Raw genomic sequence first — 19,044 nt, 5'->3', positions numbered from 1 at the left:
CATAAAGTTCCTGGATATAATAAATGATTGCTTCATGGAGCAATTGGTTCAGGAACCAACAAGAGAGGGAGCTATTTTAGATTTAATTCTTAGTGGAACACAGGACTTGGTGAGAGAAGTAACGGTGGTGGGGCCACTTGGCAACAGTGATCATAACATGATCAAATTTAAACTAATAACTGGAAGGGGGACAATAAGTAAATCTGCAGCTCTAACACTAAACTTTCAAAAGGGAAACTTTGATAAAATGAGGAAAATATTTAGAAAAAAAGTGAAAGGTGCAGCTGCAAAGGTTAAAAGTGTTCAACAGGCTTGGACATTGTTTAAAAATACAGTCCTAGAGGCACAGTCCATATGTATTCCATGCACTAAGAAAGGTGGAAGGAAGGCAAAACGATTACCATCATGGTTAAAAGGTGAGGTGAAAGAGACTATTTTAGCCAAAAAAAATCCTTCAAAAATTTGAAAGAAGGATCCATCTGAAGAAAATAGGATAAAACATAAGCACTGTCAAGTTAAGTGTAAAACATTGATAAGACAGACAAAGAAAGAATTTGAAATGAAGTTGGCCATAGAGGCAAAAACTCATAATAAAAACTTTTTAAAATATATCCAAAGCAAGACACCTGTGAGGGAGTCGGTTGGAGCATTAGATGACCGAGAGGGTTAAAGGGGCTCTTAGGCAAGATAAGGCCATTGCAGAAAGACTAAATGAATTCTTTGCTTCTGTGTTTACTAATGAGGATGTTGTGGAGATACCAGTTCCGGAGATGGTTTTCAGGGGTGATGAGTCAGACGAACTGAATGAAATCACTGTGAACCTGGAAGATGTAGTAGGCCAGATTAACAAACTAAAGAGTAGCAAATCACCTGGACCGGATGGTATACATCGTAGGGTACTGAAGGAACTAAAAAATGAAATTTCTGATCTATTAGTTAAAATTTGTAACCTATCATTAAAATCATCCATTGTACCTGAAGACTGGAGGGTGGCCAATGTAACCCCAATATTTAAAAAAGGCTCCAGGGGCGATCCGGGTAACTATAAACCAGTGAGCCTAACTTCAGAGCTGGGAAAAATAGTGGAAAATATTCTCAAGATCAAAATCGTAGAGCATATAGAAAGACGTGATTTAATGGAACACAGTCAACACGGATTTACCCAAGGGAAGTCTTGCCTAACAAATCTGCTTCATTTTTTTGAAGGGGTTAATAAACATGTGGATAAAGGTGAACCAGTAGAGGTAGTGTATTTGGATTTTCAGAAGGCATTTGACAAAGTCCCTCATGAGAGGCTTCTACGAAAACTAAAAAGTCATGGGATAGGAGGAGATGTCCTTTCGTGGATTACAAACTGGTTAAAAGACAGGAAACAGAGAGTAGGATTAAATGGTCAATTTTCTCAGTGGAAAAGAGTAAACAGTGGAGTGCCTCAGGGATCTGTACTTGGACTGGTGCTTTTCAATATATATATAAATGACCTGGAAAGGAATACGAGGAGTGAGGTTATCAAATTTGCAGATGATACAAAATTATTCAGATTAGTTAAATCACAAACGGATTGTGATAAATTGCAGGAGGACCTTGCAAGACTGGAAGATTGGGCATCCAAATGGCAGATGAAATTTAATGTGGAAAAGTGCAAGGTGTTGCATATAGGGAAAAATAATCCTTCCTGTAGTTACACGATGTTAGGTTCCATATTAGGAGCTACCAACCAGGAAAAAGATCTAGGCATCATAGTGGATAATACTTTAAAATCGTCGGCTCAGTGTGCTGCAGCAGTCAAAAAAGCAAACAATGTTAGGAATTATTAGGAAGGGAATGGTTAATAAAATGGAAAATGTCATAATGCCTCTATATCGCTCCATGGTGAGACCACACCTTGAATACTGTGTATAATTCTGGTCGCCGCATCTCAAAAAAGATATAGTTGCGATGGAGAAGGTACAGAGAAGGGCAACCAAAATGATAAAGGGGATGGAACAGCTCCTTTATGAGGAAAGACTGAAGAGGTTAGGGCTGTTCAGCTTGGAGAAGAGACGGCTGAGGGGGGATAAGTTCTTGAAGGAGAAGTCCATTAATGACTATTAATCAATTATACTTAGGGAATAGCCACTGCTATTAATTGCATCAGTAGCACGGGTTCTTCTTAGTGTTTGGGTAATTGCCAGGTTCTTGTGGCCTGGTTTTGGCCTCTGTTGTAAACAGGATGCTGGGCTTGATGGACCCTTGGTCTGACCTAGCATGGCAATTTCTTATATGATAGAGGTCTTTAAGATCATGAGAGGTCTTGAACGAGTAGATGTGACTCGGTTATTTACACTTTTGAATAATAGGAGGACTGGGGGCATTCCATGAAGTTAGCAAGTAGCACATTTAAGACTAATCGGAGAAAATTCTTTTTCACTCAATGCACAATAAAGCTCTGGAATTTTTGCCAGAGGATGTGGTTAGCGCAGTTAGTGTAGCTGGATTCAAAAAAGGTTTGGATAAGTTCTTGGAGGAGAAGTCCATTAACGGCTATTAATCAAGTTTACTTAGGGAATAGCCACTGCTATTAATTGCATCAGTAGCATGGGATCTTCTTAGTGTTTTGATAATTGCCAGGTTCTTGTGGCCTGGTTTGGCCTCTGTTGGAAACAGGATGCTGGGCTTGATGGACCCTTGGTCTGACCCAGCATGGCAATTTCTTATGTTCTTAATATCTAATTTTTTATTGACTACTGCATTGTATAACTTAGCATAACAGAATAATAGTTAACTATGTACGTGTTATGGAATTAAGTTTAATAGGGAATTAGTGTATTCAATAATATCTGATGTTCTGTGGCTCTAGAATTCTAAATCATCTATTTTTCATGCTTATAAATACCATCCAGGACTGGTTCATACTATGGAGAAACTGGGGTGAAACTATCTATATATAATCTGATTGGTTGCTGGACCCGAGGTAGCATGGTTTCACCAGGGGAAGGTCCTGTCAGACAAACCTGATTTATCTTTTTGATTGGGTGACTAGAGAATTGAGATATGGGTGCCAAGGTGTTGGAGTGGATTACAAACTGACTGACAGGAGACAATGTGTAATAGTAAATGGAACCTGCTCTGAAGAGAGAATAGTGTTAACTGGTGTTAAGTGGCTGTTTCCGCTTACTATCTTCATGACCAACATTGCAGAGAAGCTGGAAGGAAAAGTTTGTCTTTTTGCAAATGATAGTAAGACCTGCAACAGAGTGGACATGCCTGAAGGAGTAGAAAGAATGAAAAATGATAAATGAAAGGTTTTAATGATGCACAATCAATGAACCTTTTCGGTTGGAAAGAAATCAGTAGAACTAGAGGTCATGAAATGAAACTCAAGGGAGGAAAACTCAGAACCAACGTCAGGAAATATTTCTTCATGGAGAGGATAGTGAAAGCCTGGGAATGCCCTTCCGGAGATGATGAAGTCAAAAACATTGAAAGAATTCAAAGGGTCATGGGATAAACACTGTGGGGCAGATTTTTAAAAAGTACGCGCGTGCGTACTTTTGTTTGTGCAACCGGCGCAAACAAGAGTAAGCCGGAATTTAATAGATATGCACGTAGCCGCACGTATCTTTTAAAATCTGGAGTCGGCGCGCGCAAGGCTGCACAAAATCGGCAGCCTGCATGCGCCAAGCCGAGCCGCCTGCCTCCGTTCCCTCCGAGGCCGCTCCGAAATTGGAGCGGCCTCGGAGGGAACTTTCTTTCCGGCGCACCCCACCTTCCCTTTCCTTCCCCTAACTAACCCACTCCAGGCCCTAACTAATTCCCCCCCACCACCTTTATTTCAAAAGTTACGCCTGCCCAAGGCATGTAAAGCTTACTCTATGCTTATGGCCAGGGACATGTTGGTTTTCTGTTCAGGCATACTTCTCAAGCAGGCGTAACTTGCGCACTTGGGCCAGCTGCCGGCACGCTATGTTCTGGTCCGGGGGCTGGTCCGGAAGCCGAAGCCATGCCCCCCGGAACGCCCTCCGATGACACGCTGGCAGCGACACGCCCCCCCCCCCCCCCCCCGGGACCTACGCGTCCCCGGGCTTGCTCGGCACGCACAGGGGGTGGAAGGGGCAGCTTTTCAGAGATTATGCATGTATCTTACACGCGTACCCCTTTGAAAATCTGTCCCTGTGGATTTCTAAAGGCTAGAGGATAAAAATGAAGAAAAGAGTGCATGAGGGTAACTTGCTGGAGCGGCGGTTACTACCCTTAACCAATAAACCTTCATACTATTGATGCAACTCCATCATTGCTCTCTGCTTCAACAGCAGGGGGAAAAGGGAACAAGAAGAAGCAATCTGCAATGTCATTGCCACTGCTTCAAATTCTTCCCTCCCTGGGGCAGATTCCATATCTAAGTCAAAGAAAAATCCCATTTTCATTTCCTTGCATTGATTGATCTTGAGTAGTACACCCCAGAGGCTATTTTCAAAGGGGGGTGGATTTTGGAAGGCCTGGACCCTCTAGATACTGTGGTAAGAGAGCGTTTAAGTTTTCCAAAAGTAGATGCACTTGCGTGTGCAGTCTCCAAATGGACTCCTATTCCCATGGAAGGAGGAGCGGCCTTAAAGGATGTTCATGATAGAAAGAGTGAGACTTTCCTTAAACAAGCATTTGAAGCAGTGGCAATGATGTTGCAGATCGCAGGAGGTCGATGACTTGGTGGTAAACTCCAGGGCATTTATGGAGCCCACAGCTGCCTTCTTAGCAGATGCGAGCTATGATTTGGTCCGCACTTCAGCCAGAGGGATGGCTTCGGTAATAACTGCCAGGCGTCAGTTATGGCTGAGAAATTGATCAGCCGATGCGACCTCCAAGGCTAACCTCACCAAATTGCCCTTTAAAGGCTTGTTCTTATTTGGGAGCAAGTTGGAGAAACTGGCCAGTAAGTTGGGTGAATCAATGGTTCCTTGTTTGCTTAGCAAGTGGCTTATGGTAGTAACTGCCTCATCATGCAGATTACTCCCATGCGTTCTGTTAATGGTAGTTACTGTTGTGTTATGCAGATCACCCCCATATGTTCCATTAAGATTAATAACAACCATACCATGCAGGTTATGCCCATGCTTTCTTTTAAAAGTAGCAGCTACCATGCTGTGCAGGTTACTCTTCATTCAGAATTGTTACACAAAGTTAATGAAGGTTACCCTTTTCTTCAATACCAACCTCAAGCCTTTAGGGATGCACAATGTTTATCCCATGCCCATTTAAATTCACCCACTGTTCTTGTCCTCACTACCTCTTTCAGGAGGGCATTCCAGGTATCCAACCCCCTCTCTATGAAGAAGTATTTCCTGGTGTTGGTTCTGAGTCATCCTACCTGCAATTTCATATTGTGACCCTTAGTCTTAGTTTCCTTTCCAATGGAAATCAGGTATCTGAAAGTCTGTGTCATATTTCCCCTGCTCCTCCTCTCTTCCAAGGTATAAATATGTAGATCCTTCAGCCTGTCCTCATAAGTCTTCTGAAACAGACCTCACACCATTTTGGTCACAATATTTAGGTCCTTCAGCCTCTCCTCATAAGTCATTTGATGGAGGCCCCCCAACATTTTCATCGTCCTTCTCTGGACCGCCTCTATCTGGTCTCTGTCCCTTTTGAGATACGGTCTTCAGAACTGAACACAGTACTCCAGGTGAAGCCTCACCAAGGACCTGTGCAAGGGGATTATCACCTCCTTTTTCTTACTGGTTATTCCAAGCTGTGGGTAATTTTTGATAGGGATTAATTAAAGCAAAACTACCAGCATAGTTTTCCTTTGATTACTGGTACAAATTCTATAGGTAAAACTACTTGCAGAGTTTGCACCAATGTGGGCACTTTTGATTATTGCCCCCAACATACTTGTCTGAGATATACAGAGGAAAGTGGGAGAATATATAGATCAATTCAGCCTGATATATTTTGTATATGTGCTTCATTATGCAAAGGATTTTTCTTTTTTTATTTTTAGTGAAAGAATAGAATTTTATATCCAATGCATATACAATATTTTTGTAAACAATATAAACCAAAATGAATGTTATACCAACAGGATGTTGTGCAAAGTATTTTTCTAAGACTGAAAGCATCTGCATAGACTAGAAATTTTATTTTTTACCTCCAGCTAATATGCAGTCCATTTACTCTGATAACCTCAATAAAATTGATAATGGTTCCATTACAATTGCAAACAAGAACAGAGAAAGAGGGCACCCCTATCTAGTATCCCATGTCAATATAAAATAATCTTGCACCACTATATTAACTGTCACTCTAGCAGAAGCAGCCTTATATATATAGTTTTTATCCAATTACAAAAATTATCCCTCAAGCCCAATTCACTTTTCATATAATAATTTTGATATTTTTTTAAATATGCAGATGCTTTTAAAATTAGCAGTCCCCTAAGTACTGCCTTCTTGGCAGTACTTAGGGGACTGCCAAGCTATATACTCTCCTTCTATACTCTCCTTCTTCATTTTCCATAAGATATTGCTTATCTCTAACTGAAGTTGTACCTGTATGTTCTTATTTTCCAGAAGATTAGCACTTAGGCGCCATCTACTGCTCTGAGGATGTACTGAATAGCCTGGCAATGTAATATAAACCATATGGGAGCGTGGCCTGCTAACCAGCATGTGTAGTTTGTACCCTCTCTACATTTAAAAAACTATTGCACTTCCTCCAGTTAACCCAGACCCTTTAAACCCCTCACAGGTGGCTTTTTTTTTTGTTTTTTAAATAAACTTACATCGCCATAGTGTGCCAGGTGTCTATTTGCCCCACCAACTCTTGGCCCCATCCTGCCCAAACCATGCCCATGCCCAACCCCTTTTTGAATCAGTGTGAGATATTTGTGCATTGGGAGATGAGCATATGTAGGTGGCTTTTAAAATCTGCTGGGCACGCACATGCTCTACATGTGCACACATCTCCCAATTATAGCATCCACCAGGCTTTTACAATTCACCTTGTAATGAGCAATGGGGGTGGGGGGGGGGGCGATGGAGTCCAGTTTACTTCAAGGTTTTGGAGGAATCACTGTGCCAAATTCAATGTACCTCTCAACTTCCCCTCAGTATATTACCCCCGATCCAATGGACTCACTGTGAAGACCAATCAAACCCCGAAGGCCTTTCTCTGGGTGTACATGTCTGAGCAGCAGAATGACTGGGTGCAATTACTACTGTGAGCAGAATTCTCATATGATTCCCAGAATCATACCTGGGAATCTAGAGGAGCATCACCCTTCTTCACTGTTTATGGGAGACTCCCCAAAATGCCCCTGGCAATACCATTATCTACAGCAACACCAGCAGCCAACCAAAATGCAACCAACCTCCAGGATCTTTGGGAGAAAATCCATCAACTCCTTTGCAAAGCTGCTAAAACCTTTAAAAGGAGCACAGATAAAGGAGGCATCCCACATCCTCACTCTTGGCTGGAACTCTAGTCTGGTTAAGTATGCTCCACCTCCATTTGAAACTCACATCAATGAAGTTTGCTCCCCAGTTCTGGCCACACTTTAGGGTTAACTACCTTGCAGGTTAGGGCTGTAAGTGGTGCAGTGAGCAAAGAATAATGGGGGATAAATTGGTGGTGCTAATTACTGAATCCTAGGAAGTGTTGCAGGGCTTTGAGTCTTGCCAGAGAAGGCCATTATTGGATGGCTGTATGTTTGGATGGATCCATCTTCAATCCTTGTGCAGAAACACTATAATCCAAGAAGGTAACTCAGACTGTTCAAAGGAACATTTTTCCAATTTTGCATATAGAAAGTTGTTCCGAAGTTGTTCGAGAACCATTCTGACCTGTGAACAATGTTGAACCAGTGTCAGAGAGAAAATGTAAATGTTATTAAAGTATATCAAGACTCATGTCTGCAGAAGGTCCTTGAAGAATTTGTTCATGAAATGTTGAAACACCGCTGGAGCACTGGACAACTCAAAGGGCATGACGAGATACTCGTAATGTCTGTCTCTTGTATTAGATGCAATCTTCCACTCATCTCCCTGTCTGATCCTCACCAAGTTATAGGCTCCTTGAAGATTCAGTTTAGTGAAAATCTTCATTCCCTGGAGCCGGTCGAAGATCTCCAAGATAAGGGGTAGTGGATATTTATTTTTTTATAGTGATGGCATTCAGGGCACTGAAGTCTATGCAGGGCCTAAGAGACCTGTCTTTCTTGGTGACAAAGAAGATTCTGGCTCCTGCTGGTGATGAGGAGGGGCAAATAAAACCCTTCTCTAGGTTCTCCTTAATATATTGTGACATGGCCTAAGTCTCTGGCACCGACAGTGGGTAGACCCTCCCACATGGTAGTATTTTACCCGGTTGAAGGTCTATGGGGCAATCAGAGAACCGATGAAGGGGAAGGGTCTTCGCCTGGTTTTTTTTTTTTACTAAGTATGTCCAAATAGGCTGCATAGGCCTCCGGAAGACCTGGAGGGATTGAGATCCAAGACTGCTATGAGGGTAGGAAGAGCAACTGGATCAAGGCAATGCTGTAGGCAGTATGGGCTCCACGACTGGATATTCCATATAGATCAGTCCACTGTAGGCTCATGTTGCTGGAGCCAGGTAAACCCAGGACTAGAGGGTTGATAGAGTGCCTGAGGATGTAAAATGAGGTCAGTTTGTGATGTAGGAGGCCCACCCTGAGGGTCAGGGGTCAGGTTACAGCCATGATACTCTTGGGGAGCGACTCTCCATAAATCAAGATGATTTAAGAGTGGACAGGGCAGTGGGTCTACTAGAATGGCATCACTGCAAACCAGAGTCTCTTCATTGAAATTGCCAGTCGCTCCTGAGTCGAGGAAAGCTTCAGTCAAAATCTTCTGGAGATAGACTGGAAGGATTATCTGCGAAAGGGGAGCATTAGTTGAGGGATCTAGAGCTGCCTCCCCAGCCATCCTAGGCACTGGAGATTTCCTGGCAAGGGCTATGGGGGAGGGGGAGCTTCCCCCAGCACTGTCACCGGTCCCTGCTAGTTCTGAGGATACTTTAGATCAGGACCAAGATTCTTTACATGAGGATCCTGTTGTTCCAGGATGTTGATTCTGATTCCTTTTCTTTGGATTTTGTCCTCCTTATGCATAAAGCAGCCGCACGTATCTTATAAAATCCGGGGTCGGCGCGCGCTGCCTGTTCCCTCCGAGGCCGCTCCGAAATCGGAGCGGTCTCAAAGGGAACTTTCTTTCCACCCCCCCGCACCTTCCCCTCCCTTCCCCTACCTAACCCACCCCCCCCCCCGGCCCTATCTAAACCCCTCCCCTACCTTTGTTGGCAGATTTACGCCTGCGGAAAGTAGTTGTAAATCTGCGAGCACCAGCGGGCTGCTGGCGCACCATCACCCGACCCGGGGGCTGGTCCGGAGGCCTCGACCACACCCCCGGGCTCACCCCCGAAACGCTGCGTCACTCGCGGCACGCCCCCGACACGCCCCTCCATGCAAGCCCCGGGACTTACATGCGTCCCGGGGCTTGCGCGCGCCGCCGAGCCTATGCAAAATAGGCTCGGCACGCACAGGGGGGTTTTGGGGTAGGTTTTCGGGGGGTACGCGCGTACCCCTTTGAAAATCTACCCCCCAGATGTGGTGTGTTTCCTCAGAGAAGTAAGACATTTGAAGTCCCCAGTATGTCCGGTATGTCCGTCGTGGAGTCTTAATTTGGTTCTTTGCGTCTTGTGTGATCCGCCGTTTGAACCCCTTAAAACTGTAACGTTGAAGGACCTTTCCTTGAAAATGGTGTTTTTGGTGGCTATCTGCTCAGCTCGCCAAATTTTAGAGTTGCAGGCTCTCTCCTGTAGCGAACCCTTTTTGAGGATCTCTGACTCGGGAGTTTCTCTTCGTACGGTTCTGTCCTTTTTGCCCAAAGTGGTCTCATCTTTTCATTTAAGCCAATCAGTTGAGCTTCGGGCTTTTCCTGATTTGTCGAATGATGTACAACATGCACGAGAGCTTTGTCGGCTAGATGTTCAGCGTTCCTTGTTGTGTTACTTGGAAGTCACAAATTCTTCAGACTCTCAGATCATCTGTTTGTCCTATGCAGCGGTCCCAGGAAGGATCACAAGGTGTCTAAGACGACGATTGCCCGATGGTTGAGAGAAGCCATATCGTCTGCATACATTTGTAAAGGGAGATCTGTTCCTGAGGGCCTGAAGGCCCATTCTATTCGTTCTCAAGCAACTTCATGGGCCGAATGCCAGTTGGTGTCACCTCAAGAGATTTGCAGAGCAGCTACTTGGAAGACGCTCCACACATTTGCTCGCCATTACCGCTTGGACGTTCAGGCGCCCGGAGATTTTGACAGTGGTGTATTGCGCGCAGAACTTGTGAGGTCCCACCCAGTTTAGGGAAGCTTTGGTACATCCAATGGTCTGGACTGATCCAGGTACGTACAGGGAAAAGAAAATTGGTTCTTACCTGATAATTTTAATTTCTGTAATACAGCAGATCAGTCCAGACGCCCGTCCAAAGACTAGAAGTGGGTAACAGGGGGATCTGTAAAGTCCATGCGCGCATATTCAGGTTATGTTATTGCAGCATACTAAGGGGTAGATTTTAAAAGAAGCGCGATCAGCCTACTTTTGCTTGCGCATCAGACTCAAGCAAAAGTACGCTGGATTTTAGTAGATACGCGCGGAGCCGCGCGTATCCACTAAAATCCTGGATCGGCGCGCGCAAGGCTATCGATTTTGTATAGCCTGCGCGCGCCGAGCCGCGCTGCCTCCCCCCGTTCCCTCCAAGGCCGCTCCGAAATCGGAGCAGCCTCGGAGGGAACTTTCCTTTGCCCTCCCCTCACCTTACCCTCCCTTCCCCTACCTAACCCACCCACCCGGCCCTGTCTACACCCCCCCCTTACCTTTGTCGGGGGATTTACGCCTCCCGGAGGGAGACGTAAATCCCCGCGCGCCAGCGGGCCTGCTGCGCGCCGGGCCGCGACCTGGGGGCGGGTACGGAGGGCGCGGCCACGCCCCCGGGCCGTAGCCACGCCCCCGTACCCGCCCCCAAACGCTGCCGACACGCCCCCGGAACGCCGCGACGACCGGGCCCGCCCCCGACACGCCCCCCTCCGAGAACCCCGGGACTTACGCGAGTCCCGGGGCTCTGCGCGCGCCGGGAGGCCTATGTAAAATAGGCTTCCCGGCGCGCAGGGCCCTGCTCGCGTAAATCCGCCCGGTTTTGGGCGGATTTACGCGAGCAGGGCTCTGAAAATCCGCCCCTAAGAAAGAAAGCTATGGTTACATGTTTATATGTTCATTCTTAAAGTTCTTGCTTGATTCATTGCTAGTCTAATTCTGCTTTGATACTCTATATATACTGAAGGGATTCAAGAGGCACACCAGGTTAAGTGAGGGTGCCTTTCAAGTTTTTCTCTGTCTCCACCTGCTGGAAGGGAGGCATAACCCATGGTCTAGACTGATCCGTGGTACTACAGGAACGAAAATTATCAGGTAAGAACCAATTTTCTTTTGTTGTTTTCAAAGCTGAATTTATTACTACAGACTCATGAGGGAATTGCATCTTTTAATGTCCAGGAAAAGATCTTAATTCCAAGCTACTGATAATGTGGATGAGGGCATCTGCCACATTCTTGCTTGGAGTTCTTGTAGTACTCTTTGAACTGGAATAGCTACTACATGTTTTGGAGTTTGAATATAGTTTAGCACATCAAATATATCTTCTTTAGGTTATGTCTCCTCCTGTAAAATATATTTAATTTTTTGCACTTTTTAGGACAAAAGCAGGATATGACATATCCTCCAGTAGAGATGTACTTCTGAGAGGCTGTGGAGAAGGGTCCAATGGAAGAATGATGGACTGTTCATCATTAAAATAGTATGATAGAGAATTATATGATGATTGTGATCCTTCTTATGAGTCAGACAATACTATATGGGGCCGATGCAATACAGTGAGCTCAGCTGAGTGCACTGTTTAACCCGCAGTTGGACACGGATTTTGTGGGTGCTACCTAATCCCCTTATGCAATAAGGAGATTAGCGCCTCCACATGCGTGTCAGAATGCATGTTGATGAGGCTATTAGCAAATCACCCGCAAAGGAAAAAAACAAATGTGCGTCTAAAACGCACAATTTTACGCTAATGTAAACTACAGATTTTGGGAGTGCTGAGCACGCCCAAAAGTTGTATAGAAAAGCAGAAAATACTACTTTTCTGTACATCCTCCTACTTAATATTGTTGCAATATTAAGTAGGAGGAACAAAGACTTTGAAACAGTTAAAAAAAAAAAATGTGCCGGCAGTCAGGTTCGGGAAATAGACTCTCAGTTAACAAGCATCCATTTCCCGAACCCCTGGCTGTCCGCTGGTTTAGAAAATGGACGCCGACTTTATTGGCATCCATTTTCCTAATTGGCGCACAGCCAAGCGCTTGTGGGCTCCTGCTGTCAAGAAGGTGCTAGCGGTGCTGAAAAGTCAGTGCCCACTTTCAGAGTATTTTAATGGTATCGGCCCCTATGTGTTTCTTCTGAGGGTGCCCTATCCTTGGCTGAACGTGAACCCTGAGATATAGTTTGCATGATTTTTTTGCCTGGTGTGATATGGCAGTAGATTGAATTTCAAATTTAGGAACAATGGATTCCAAAACAGAATACATTTGTTCTAGCTGGGATGGAGGAGGTAGAGAATCTTGTATGTTAGTAAATCATTTTTTATGACATCAAGCCACATTTTCCGTATGAAGGGATGATGTTCCTGTTTGGAAGGACTCCCAGTAGAACTATCTGATGCTATATCTAGAATTAGCATAGATTATTTGGCAGGAGTAAATTCAGAATGAACTATTTTTATTTGATAAGCACAGACATCTCTATCTCAACACCAAGAAGTTGGCACCGACAAGGATGTAGTAGCTTCATTTCTCAATGGCAGCAAAGGCATCTTACTGTGTGACATTGCAAAGTTGGTACCAACAGGGCCTGCTTTAACTTCTACATTCTTCTGTGCAATTTTTCTTCCTCTTTGCTAGAGGGAGATTGGCACCTATGATGCGATTAGCATGAGAGGACTCTGCCTTTATTGATTTAGGCAATGGTCCCTGAGTTAGTGATGGTGTCCTCTATGCTGACCTAGAAGATTGAAAAGAACTTAACATTTCTATTGGTGTGTAGCTTCTAGCTCTTTCAGTCCTGAGAGACATACATATTATCTTGTAGGAGCAATAGGGGTATGTTTTGAAGCCTGATTTGCTGTCTGCTAGCATGACAAGAACAGTGGCTAGGTTGAACTCAATTTTAAAATAATTAAAAGCAATAAAAATCCCCCTTATTTTGGGAGACTCGCAAAAAGGAAAAACAAAAAATACTTCCACAAAGGAAAAATAAATAATAAAGAATTAGAAATGCAAGAGTAAAATATCTGATGTATGATTGAAGAATAAAGAGTAAAAATGCATCATTTTACATGAGCAGAAGAAAAAAGATTGAGAATGGTACGGCGGTGGCTGCATGGGTACACCTGCATTTTCAGGGTTTTCTGAGCTCAGAGAGCTTTTCCAAGTCAGCGCCATCAAATGACATCACTCAATGTCTTGTTTATCCACAGTGAAAGTGTATAACATTTCCAATTAATAAAGCCTTTCAATATCAAGAATGAGTTTATGTTGTTGCTTTTTGTACATATAGTTACCTGCTTTCTATAGTATCTGCACCATTTAACATCTGTACATATTTCTCTCTTGTACTTAGCCTGGTCATAATGACTGCTGTAGCTGTAGTGTCAAACTGAAAAGAAACACATTTTATAGTAAAGGTCATTTCTTCTTCTAATGTAAACTACAGATTTTTAACAAAAGAAAAATATATTACTATTAGAGTCATTCTTTTAAAAGAATGCAAAATTCCATCACATCAGTATCTTTTCATGAGCAGAAAAAAGTCAAGAATTGAAAATATTCAAATGCTATCCATGAATTGAAGACCTAATTCAAATTCATTGCTCATTTAATTTTAGTTCAGTCTGCCTGGTCAAAGACAAGTGCATTAAACTTTAAAAAAAAGAGTTTGTACAAATTAAATTTGTATTTTGAGCTTATTAATATAAACATGTCAGTTTTCCAGTACAAAGTAATCTGTGTCCTATTTATACATTTAAATTCTACTTCTCATTCTTTCCTTGGTGCTTTTTATTTCATCTGAGTGAGACATAGGCCAAACTTTTATTTTAAAAAAAAAAGTTCTTTCTACTTGCTAGTGGTTATGCATTTTGGTAATCAATTACAGGTCATCAATTCACTCTTTGGTAGGTGGGTTTTCAAACACTCCATAACTTATTCAGAAAGGTGTAAATAAAAAAATTTGGTGTGAGCAGGAAACAGAGCTTGCCTATATGTTCTACTATTAGGCTCCTCTCTACCTTTGCTCCCATCGCTAAAGGCCTCTACACCAAACATATTTACTCCTTTTCAGAGCAGGAGCAAATCTGGTCAGCCACTCTTTTGCTATTGTAGCTCTCATGATTTTATATAGGATGAAAATGTATTTAGCAAATATTGCTTACCTGATGTAACAGGTGTTCTCACAGGACAGCAGGATGTTAGTCCTCACAAATGGGTGACATCGAGGATGGAGCCCTGTACGGAAAACTTTTCTGTCAAAGTTTCAACAAGCTTTGACTGACACTGGCACACTGGGTGCACTGAGCATGCCCAGCCTGCAATTATCCCTGTGAGCCACAGGTGTCTCCCTCAGTCTCGTCTTATAGCTAAAAAGCGCAAGCGAAACTAAAATAAAAGTATACAGACCCAACTCCGCGGGGGTGGCGGGCGGGTTTCGTGAGGACTAACATCCTGCTGTCCTGTGAGAACACCTGTTACATCAGGTAAGCAACATTTGCTTTCTCACAGGACAAGCAGGATGGTAGTCCTCACAAATGGGTGAGTACCGAGCTGAGGATGCCCGGGGAATGCACCAGATACACCGCAGATGCGCAAAGGCGTAACGACTGAGGTGGAAATGGGAACGGAGGGCATCCGCAACACCATAATGGGTTCGTGGAAGGATGTTGGGTAGTGAATTGAAAAAAGTAAGAGTAGGCGGACTGGCCAAACATGGAGCATGCCGGCTAGTCAAATGTAAGCAATAATAGGCTGCGAAGGTATGGAGAGGACTCCAGGCTGCAACCTGATAAAAAAGTACAAGCAGCAGTAACCAAAGGGAAGCTGTTAAGGCTAAGACGGACACAACAGTATGTGGATACCCACAGTGTTGTAGTGAAATGTCTGCTTGTTGGTAGGAAAGGAAATATAGACCACTTAATCAGAAGGATTAGGTCTGTGTGGCCACTGGAAGTAGCAGCTTGACTCTTGCATGAAGGAAAGAGTCAAGTGGAATTCACATGGAATGCAGTGCAATGTAGATAGAATGTAAGCGCAGCATTACTGTCCAGGAATGTGGAAAACCCAGTCTCTCCCTAGGGCGAGAGAGAGAGGTTAGGAAAAATTAATAGAGTATTTCCTGAGGAAAGGAGATACAACATCTACCTGAAAAGGATAGAAAGTTGAATGCGTAGAACTACTCAGTGGCAGAGGAACGGAGTCAGGTGAGTATGGAAAGAGTGCATAACTCACGGACCCTGCTGGCAGGAATGACATTAAGAGGGAAAGAAGTTCCCTTGCCAAACTGTGGAAGAGAGGAATGGAAAGGCTCAAACGTAGAATGTATGAGACTTATAAGGAGAATATATATGTTCATTCCGTGATTAGAGAAATAGAGGCGGCTTGATCAGTGGATAATCCATGGTAAGCCGACTCAGAGAGGATTACCGAAAACGGGAACCCAACTCCCAAAACGATACACCTCCTAAGAGAAAGGTGTATCTATGTGGAGGATGTCTGGAGAACAGAATCTGAGGGAGTAAGAAAAAATGGTGGAAAAGTAAAAGGGGTAATACCTCTTTTTTTTTAGCGTCAGGAGGTAAAGCCTGCCATATTAAACGGCAAGATTTATGTTTAGAAGGTTTTGTGACGCTACCAGAACCTAAGAACATCAGTAAGTCTATGATTTGGGACTGACTGGTGAGGGAATAAAAGGTTACTGATATGATGGATTGAGAAGTATGGGCAGCATACTGATCTCAGTCAGGGAGTGGGGAAAAGAATACTGAACCCCATCCCAGTTCAACATTAGAAGAATGCTGGCTACGAGAGGCAGCAGAAGAGATATATTGAAGAGGTCTTTGATGGAAGAAAAGGCATCTAAGGGAACGCATAGGAAACATGTGTAGGGAGCAGAACCTGTGCATCGTATGGAATGATGCAGACGCAGAGGAAAGTTTAGTTAAACTCAGCGTTAAAAGATTTGCCCTGTACACATGTAATTGAGACCATTCGAGAGGATAGAACCTACGTGGAGAAGGTCAGATAGAGCGTTCATTAAATCTCTTAGATATGTGGCCCAAGGACGCATGAAGTGAACAAGGGCCAAGGGTAGAGCTGCGCAGCTGTCTAGCAGAGCAGCTAAGAGGTTGTGCGTGCTTATGAGTTGGAAAGCACATTGTCCCTATGCTGTCTGTCTGTATGCACAAAGAATTGTTGCAAAAGCAGTATTGGAAGGCATAAGGGCATAACTCATGGGTGCAACGTCCAGGAAGTTTATGAGAAACTATGCTGGAGTGCAATAGATGCATAATGGGTTGACAGCTTTCAGGAGAAACTTTATAACCCTAAGGAATTGCGAGCATGAGTCGAAGGAGACTAGGTCCTAGTTCGAACTGGGATAAGAATCAGGGACGAAAGCAATGAAACCACTTAGGTCCATTGAGTATAGAATGTCACTGAATATAACCCATAGCAGTTTTGAATTATGAGAAAAATGCATAGTGGGAAGAAACCCCATAGCCCAACCATGAAAAGTTGAAAGGTTGAGGTTATGGAAAATATGCGCAGGGACATATAACAATGTATCAGAATGTCTGTGCGCATGCTGGACAAGAGGGTCTTAAGACTGTGGTGTCCAGAAGTGTTACAGAAGGGATTTATGGCAGTGACAGTAATCCCAGTTAGTAAATGTATAGTGAGTCCTGAAAAAAGTGAGAGCTCCTTGCATGTACTGAAAGTGGTTAGCAGTAGTCTATGCAAGGAAAGTGAATGATGTTACACTCCGCAGAGAAAACAGCATTCACCAACAGTGATGCAAGAGACAGTTCACTTACCGAAGCTGGTGCCGGCGGCAGAGCTTGGGGTTGTAATGTTGACTCACCATAAAGCACATAGAAACATTAAAATAATGTACTTACTGCAGTATGGAGTGATGGTAACCAAAGATACCATTGTACCTGTGACGTCTAAAGAAAGTTGGATTTTCTTAGGTCCAGGATGTGCGGAGAGTAACTATTTTCTGTTAAAAGAAAGAATAGTGCAATTAAAACTCCCCAACCCCCTCCCTTCTCCCCTCTGCACTTCGTAGCGCCTGGGGGAGTGTACCGGGACTTTGGTACAAGGTGGGGTGGCCGCTCTGATATCTGACCAGATGGGAGACCAGGAGGTGTCCCAATGGAGGATATCATGTAGGCTCCTGCAGGTGTGTGAGCGGTAAGTGGTACCCGCATTTCTGTATGCTGTACAAGGAGACACTGAGACCTGTGGCCAGGCCTCAAGGTGGACTTGTACATGGGGCAATGGTTGCTGAATCTCATGTTTAGCAGATCAGCCAATGCAGCTGGACCTTGGTTGGGAGGGAACCAAGAGTCAGAGCATTGGTCGGCACAGGGACTTGTTACTGACAAGAGAAGAAGCCCTGCTGCAATCCCAAGAAGATAGAGGGGTTCTCCTGATATTGTGGCTAACATAGCTAACATAGTGATATGTGACACTAATACAGTTCTAAAAGGCACATGACCCAGAACTTTTCGAACCACGGTCCGAATGGGAGAACACAACTCTATGGGAATGCCGCCGAAGCGGGTACTTACCATCCGACGTGGATCGCCGCAAGACGAGCCGGTGAAGATTGTTGACCCCGACGGTCTCCGGAGTCCTCGAGGGTAAGGCCGGGGACGTAAACGTCCATCTCGCTCTGAAACCCGGTATGGTGGCACAGGTACAGAGGAGACAGGCCAGGCGTGAGTGGCGTTTAGACTGCTAAGTGTAACAGATGGCCATAGTCCCACACCACTTGACGGTGGGGCACGCCAGGAACAGAGGAGCCCTAACGGAACTCATGTTCCCTTCCCTCGTCACAGCGGCTCGATGTGTCGTGACGCCAATGCAGAAGCTGTCGGACCTGGATCCGGAAGTTCTGGATCACCAAGGACTGCCAAAACTGTAGGAACAGTGCTGATGGCAGTGGTGATGTCGCTCTGCCCGAGCGTTGTCCAGCCTGGAGAAGGATGGCACCGATGTGCTGGATGGCGTCAGCGGCGGACGATCACGATGTCGGCGATGATGGGTGCCACGGTGCTCGGCCCGGTCTTTCCCCAGCGCCGAGATGGAAGCCCTCGTCGTCCTGGAAGGCGATCGATGACGAACTGTCAGCACGCCTGCTCTGCTCCTGACACAATGGAGTGTCTTAAGCTAATACGGGGCTTAAAAAAGAACCCAAAGCGTGGAGCAATGTGAGGAGGCGAGGGTATTATGTGGCGGTGCTATGTCGGTATTGACGATATTGAAGGCAACCTAAGGGGCTTCGAGGATATCATCAAAATGGGTATGAAAAATCGTCGATGACTGGCCAGGAGAATGATGACAGTGACGGGCACTGACAGCAGTGGCATAGGTATCTTTGAAACGATGTGGAATCGAATAATCGAAAAACATTGCCGTTATTGAAAAAGATACCGGCATCGACTGAGTCGAAGTCGAATCAATAGGGCGTCAAGGACACCGAAGGAAAACGGAGGTGTCGAGGGCATCGATGCATGGAGGCGGGCATTTATGCCGTTTGTGGCATGGCCACGGGCATCAACTATAGGGCCACAGACGTTGACGGTATCGATTTGGACAGACTCAGATTTCCAAGTGTACATGGCATCGGTGCCCCAGACACGTGTGTCGGTGGCATCGATATGGACACGTATGG

The 19,044-nt window shown here is 44.6% G+C and overlaps 1 protein-coding gene across 1 annotated transcript in view; it reads right to left on the bottom strand.

The window, feature by feature from the left end:
* The window catches only part of LOC115099805 (probable ATP-dependent DNA helicase HFM1), a 451,200-nt gene that overhangs the window by 155,435 nt on the left and 276,721 nt on the right, over nt 1-19,044 (bottom strand). The window contains exon 14 of the mRNA XM_029617654.1: nt 13,658-13,752. Within this exon, the coding sequence (XP_029473514.1) occupies nt 13,658-13,752 (95 nt within the window). The remainder of the gene's footprint in view (nt 1-13,657; nt 13,753-19,044) is intronic.

Source organism: Rhinatrema bivittatum, chromosome 10 (assembly GCF_901001135.1).
Source record: "Rhinatrema bivittatum chromosome 10, aRhiBiv1.1, whole genome shotgun sequence".
Lineage (NCBI taxonomy): Eukaryota > Metazoa > Chordata > Amphibia > Gymnophiona > Rhinatrematidae > Rhinatrema > Rhinatrema bivittatum.
Note: the sequence above shows the minus strand (reverse complement) of the source record. Positions and strands in the feature narration are given on the sequence as shown.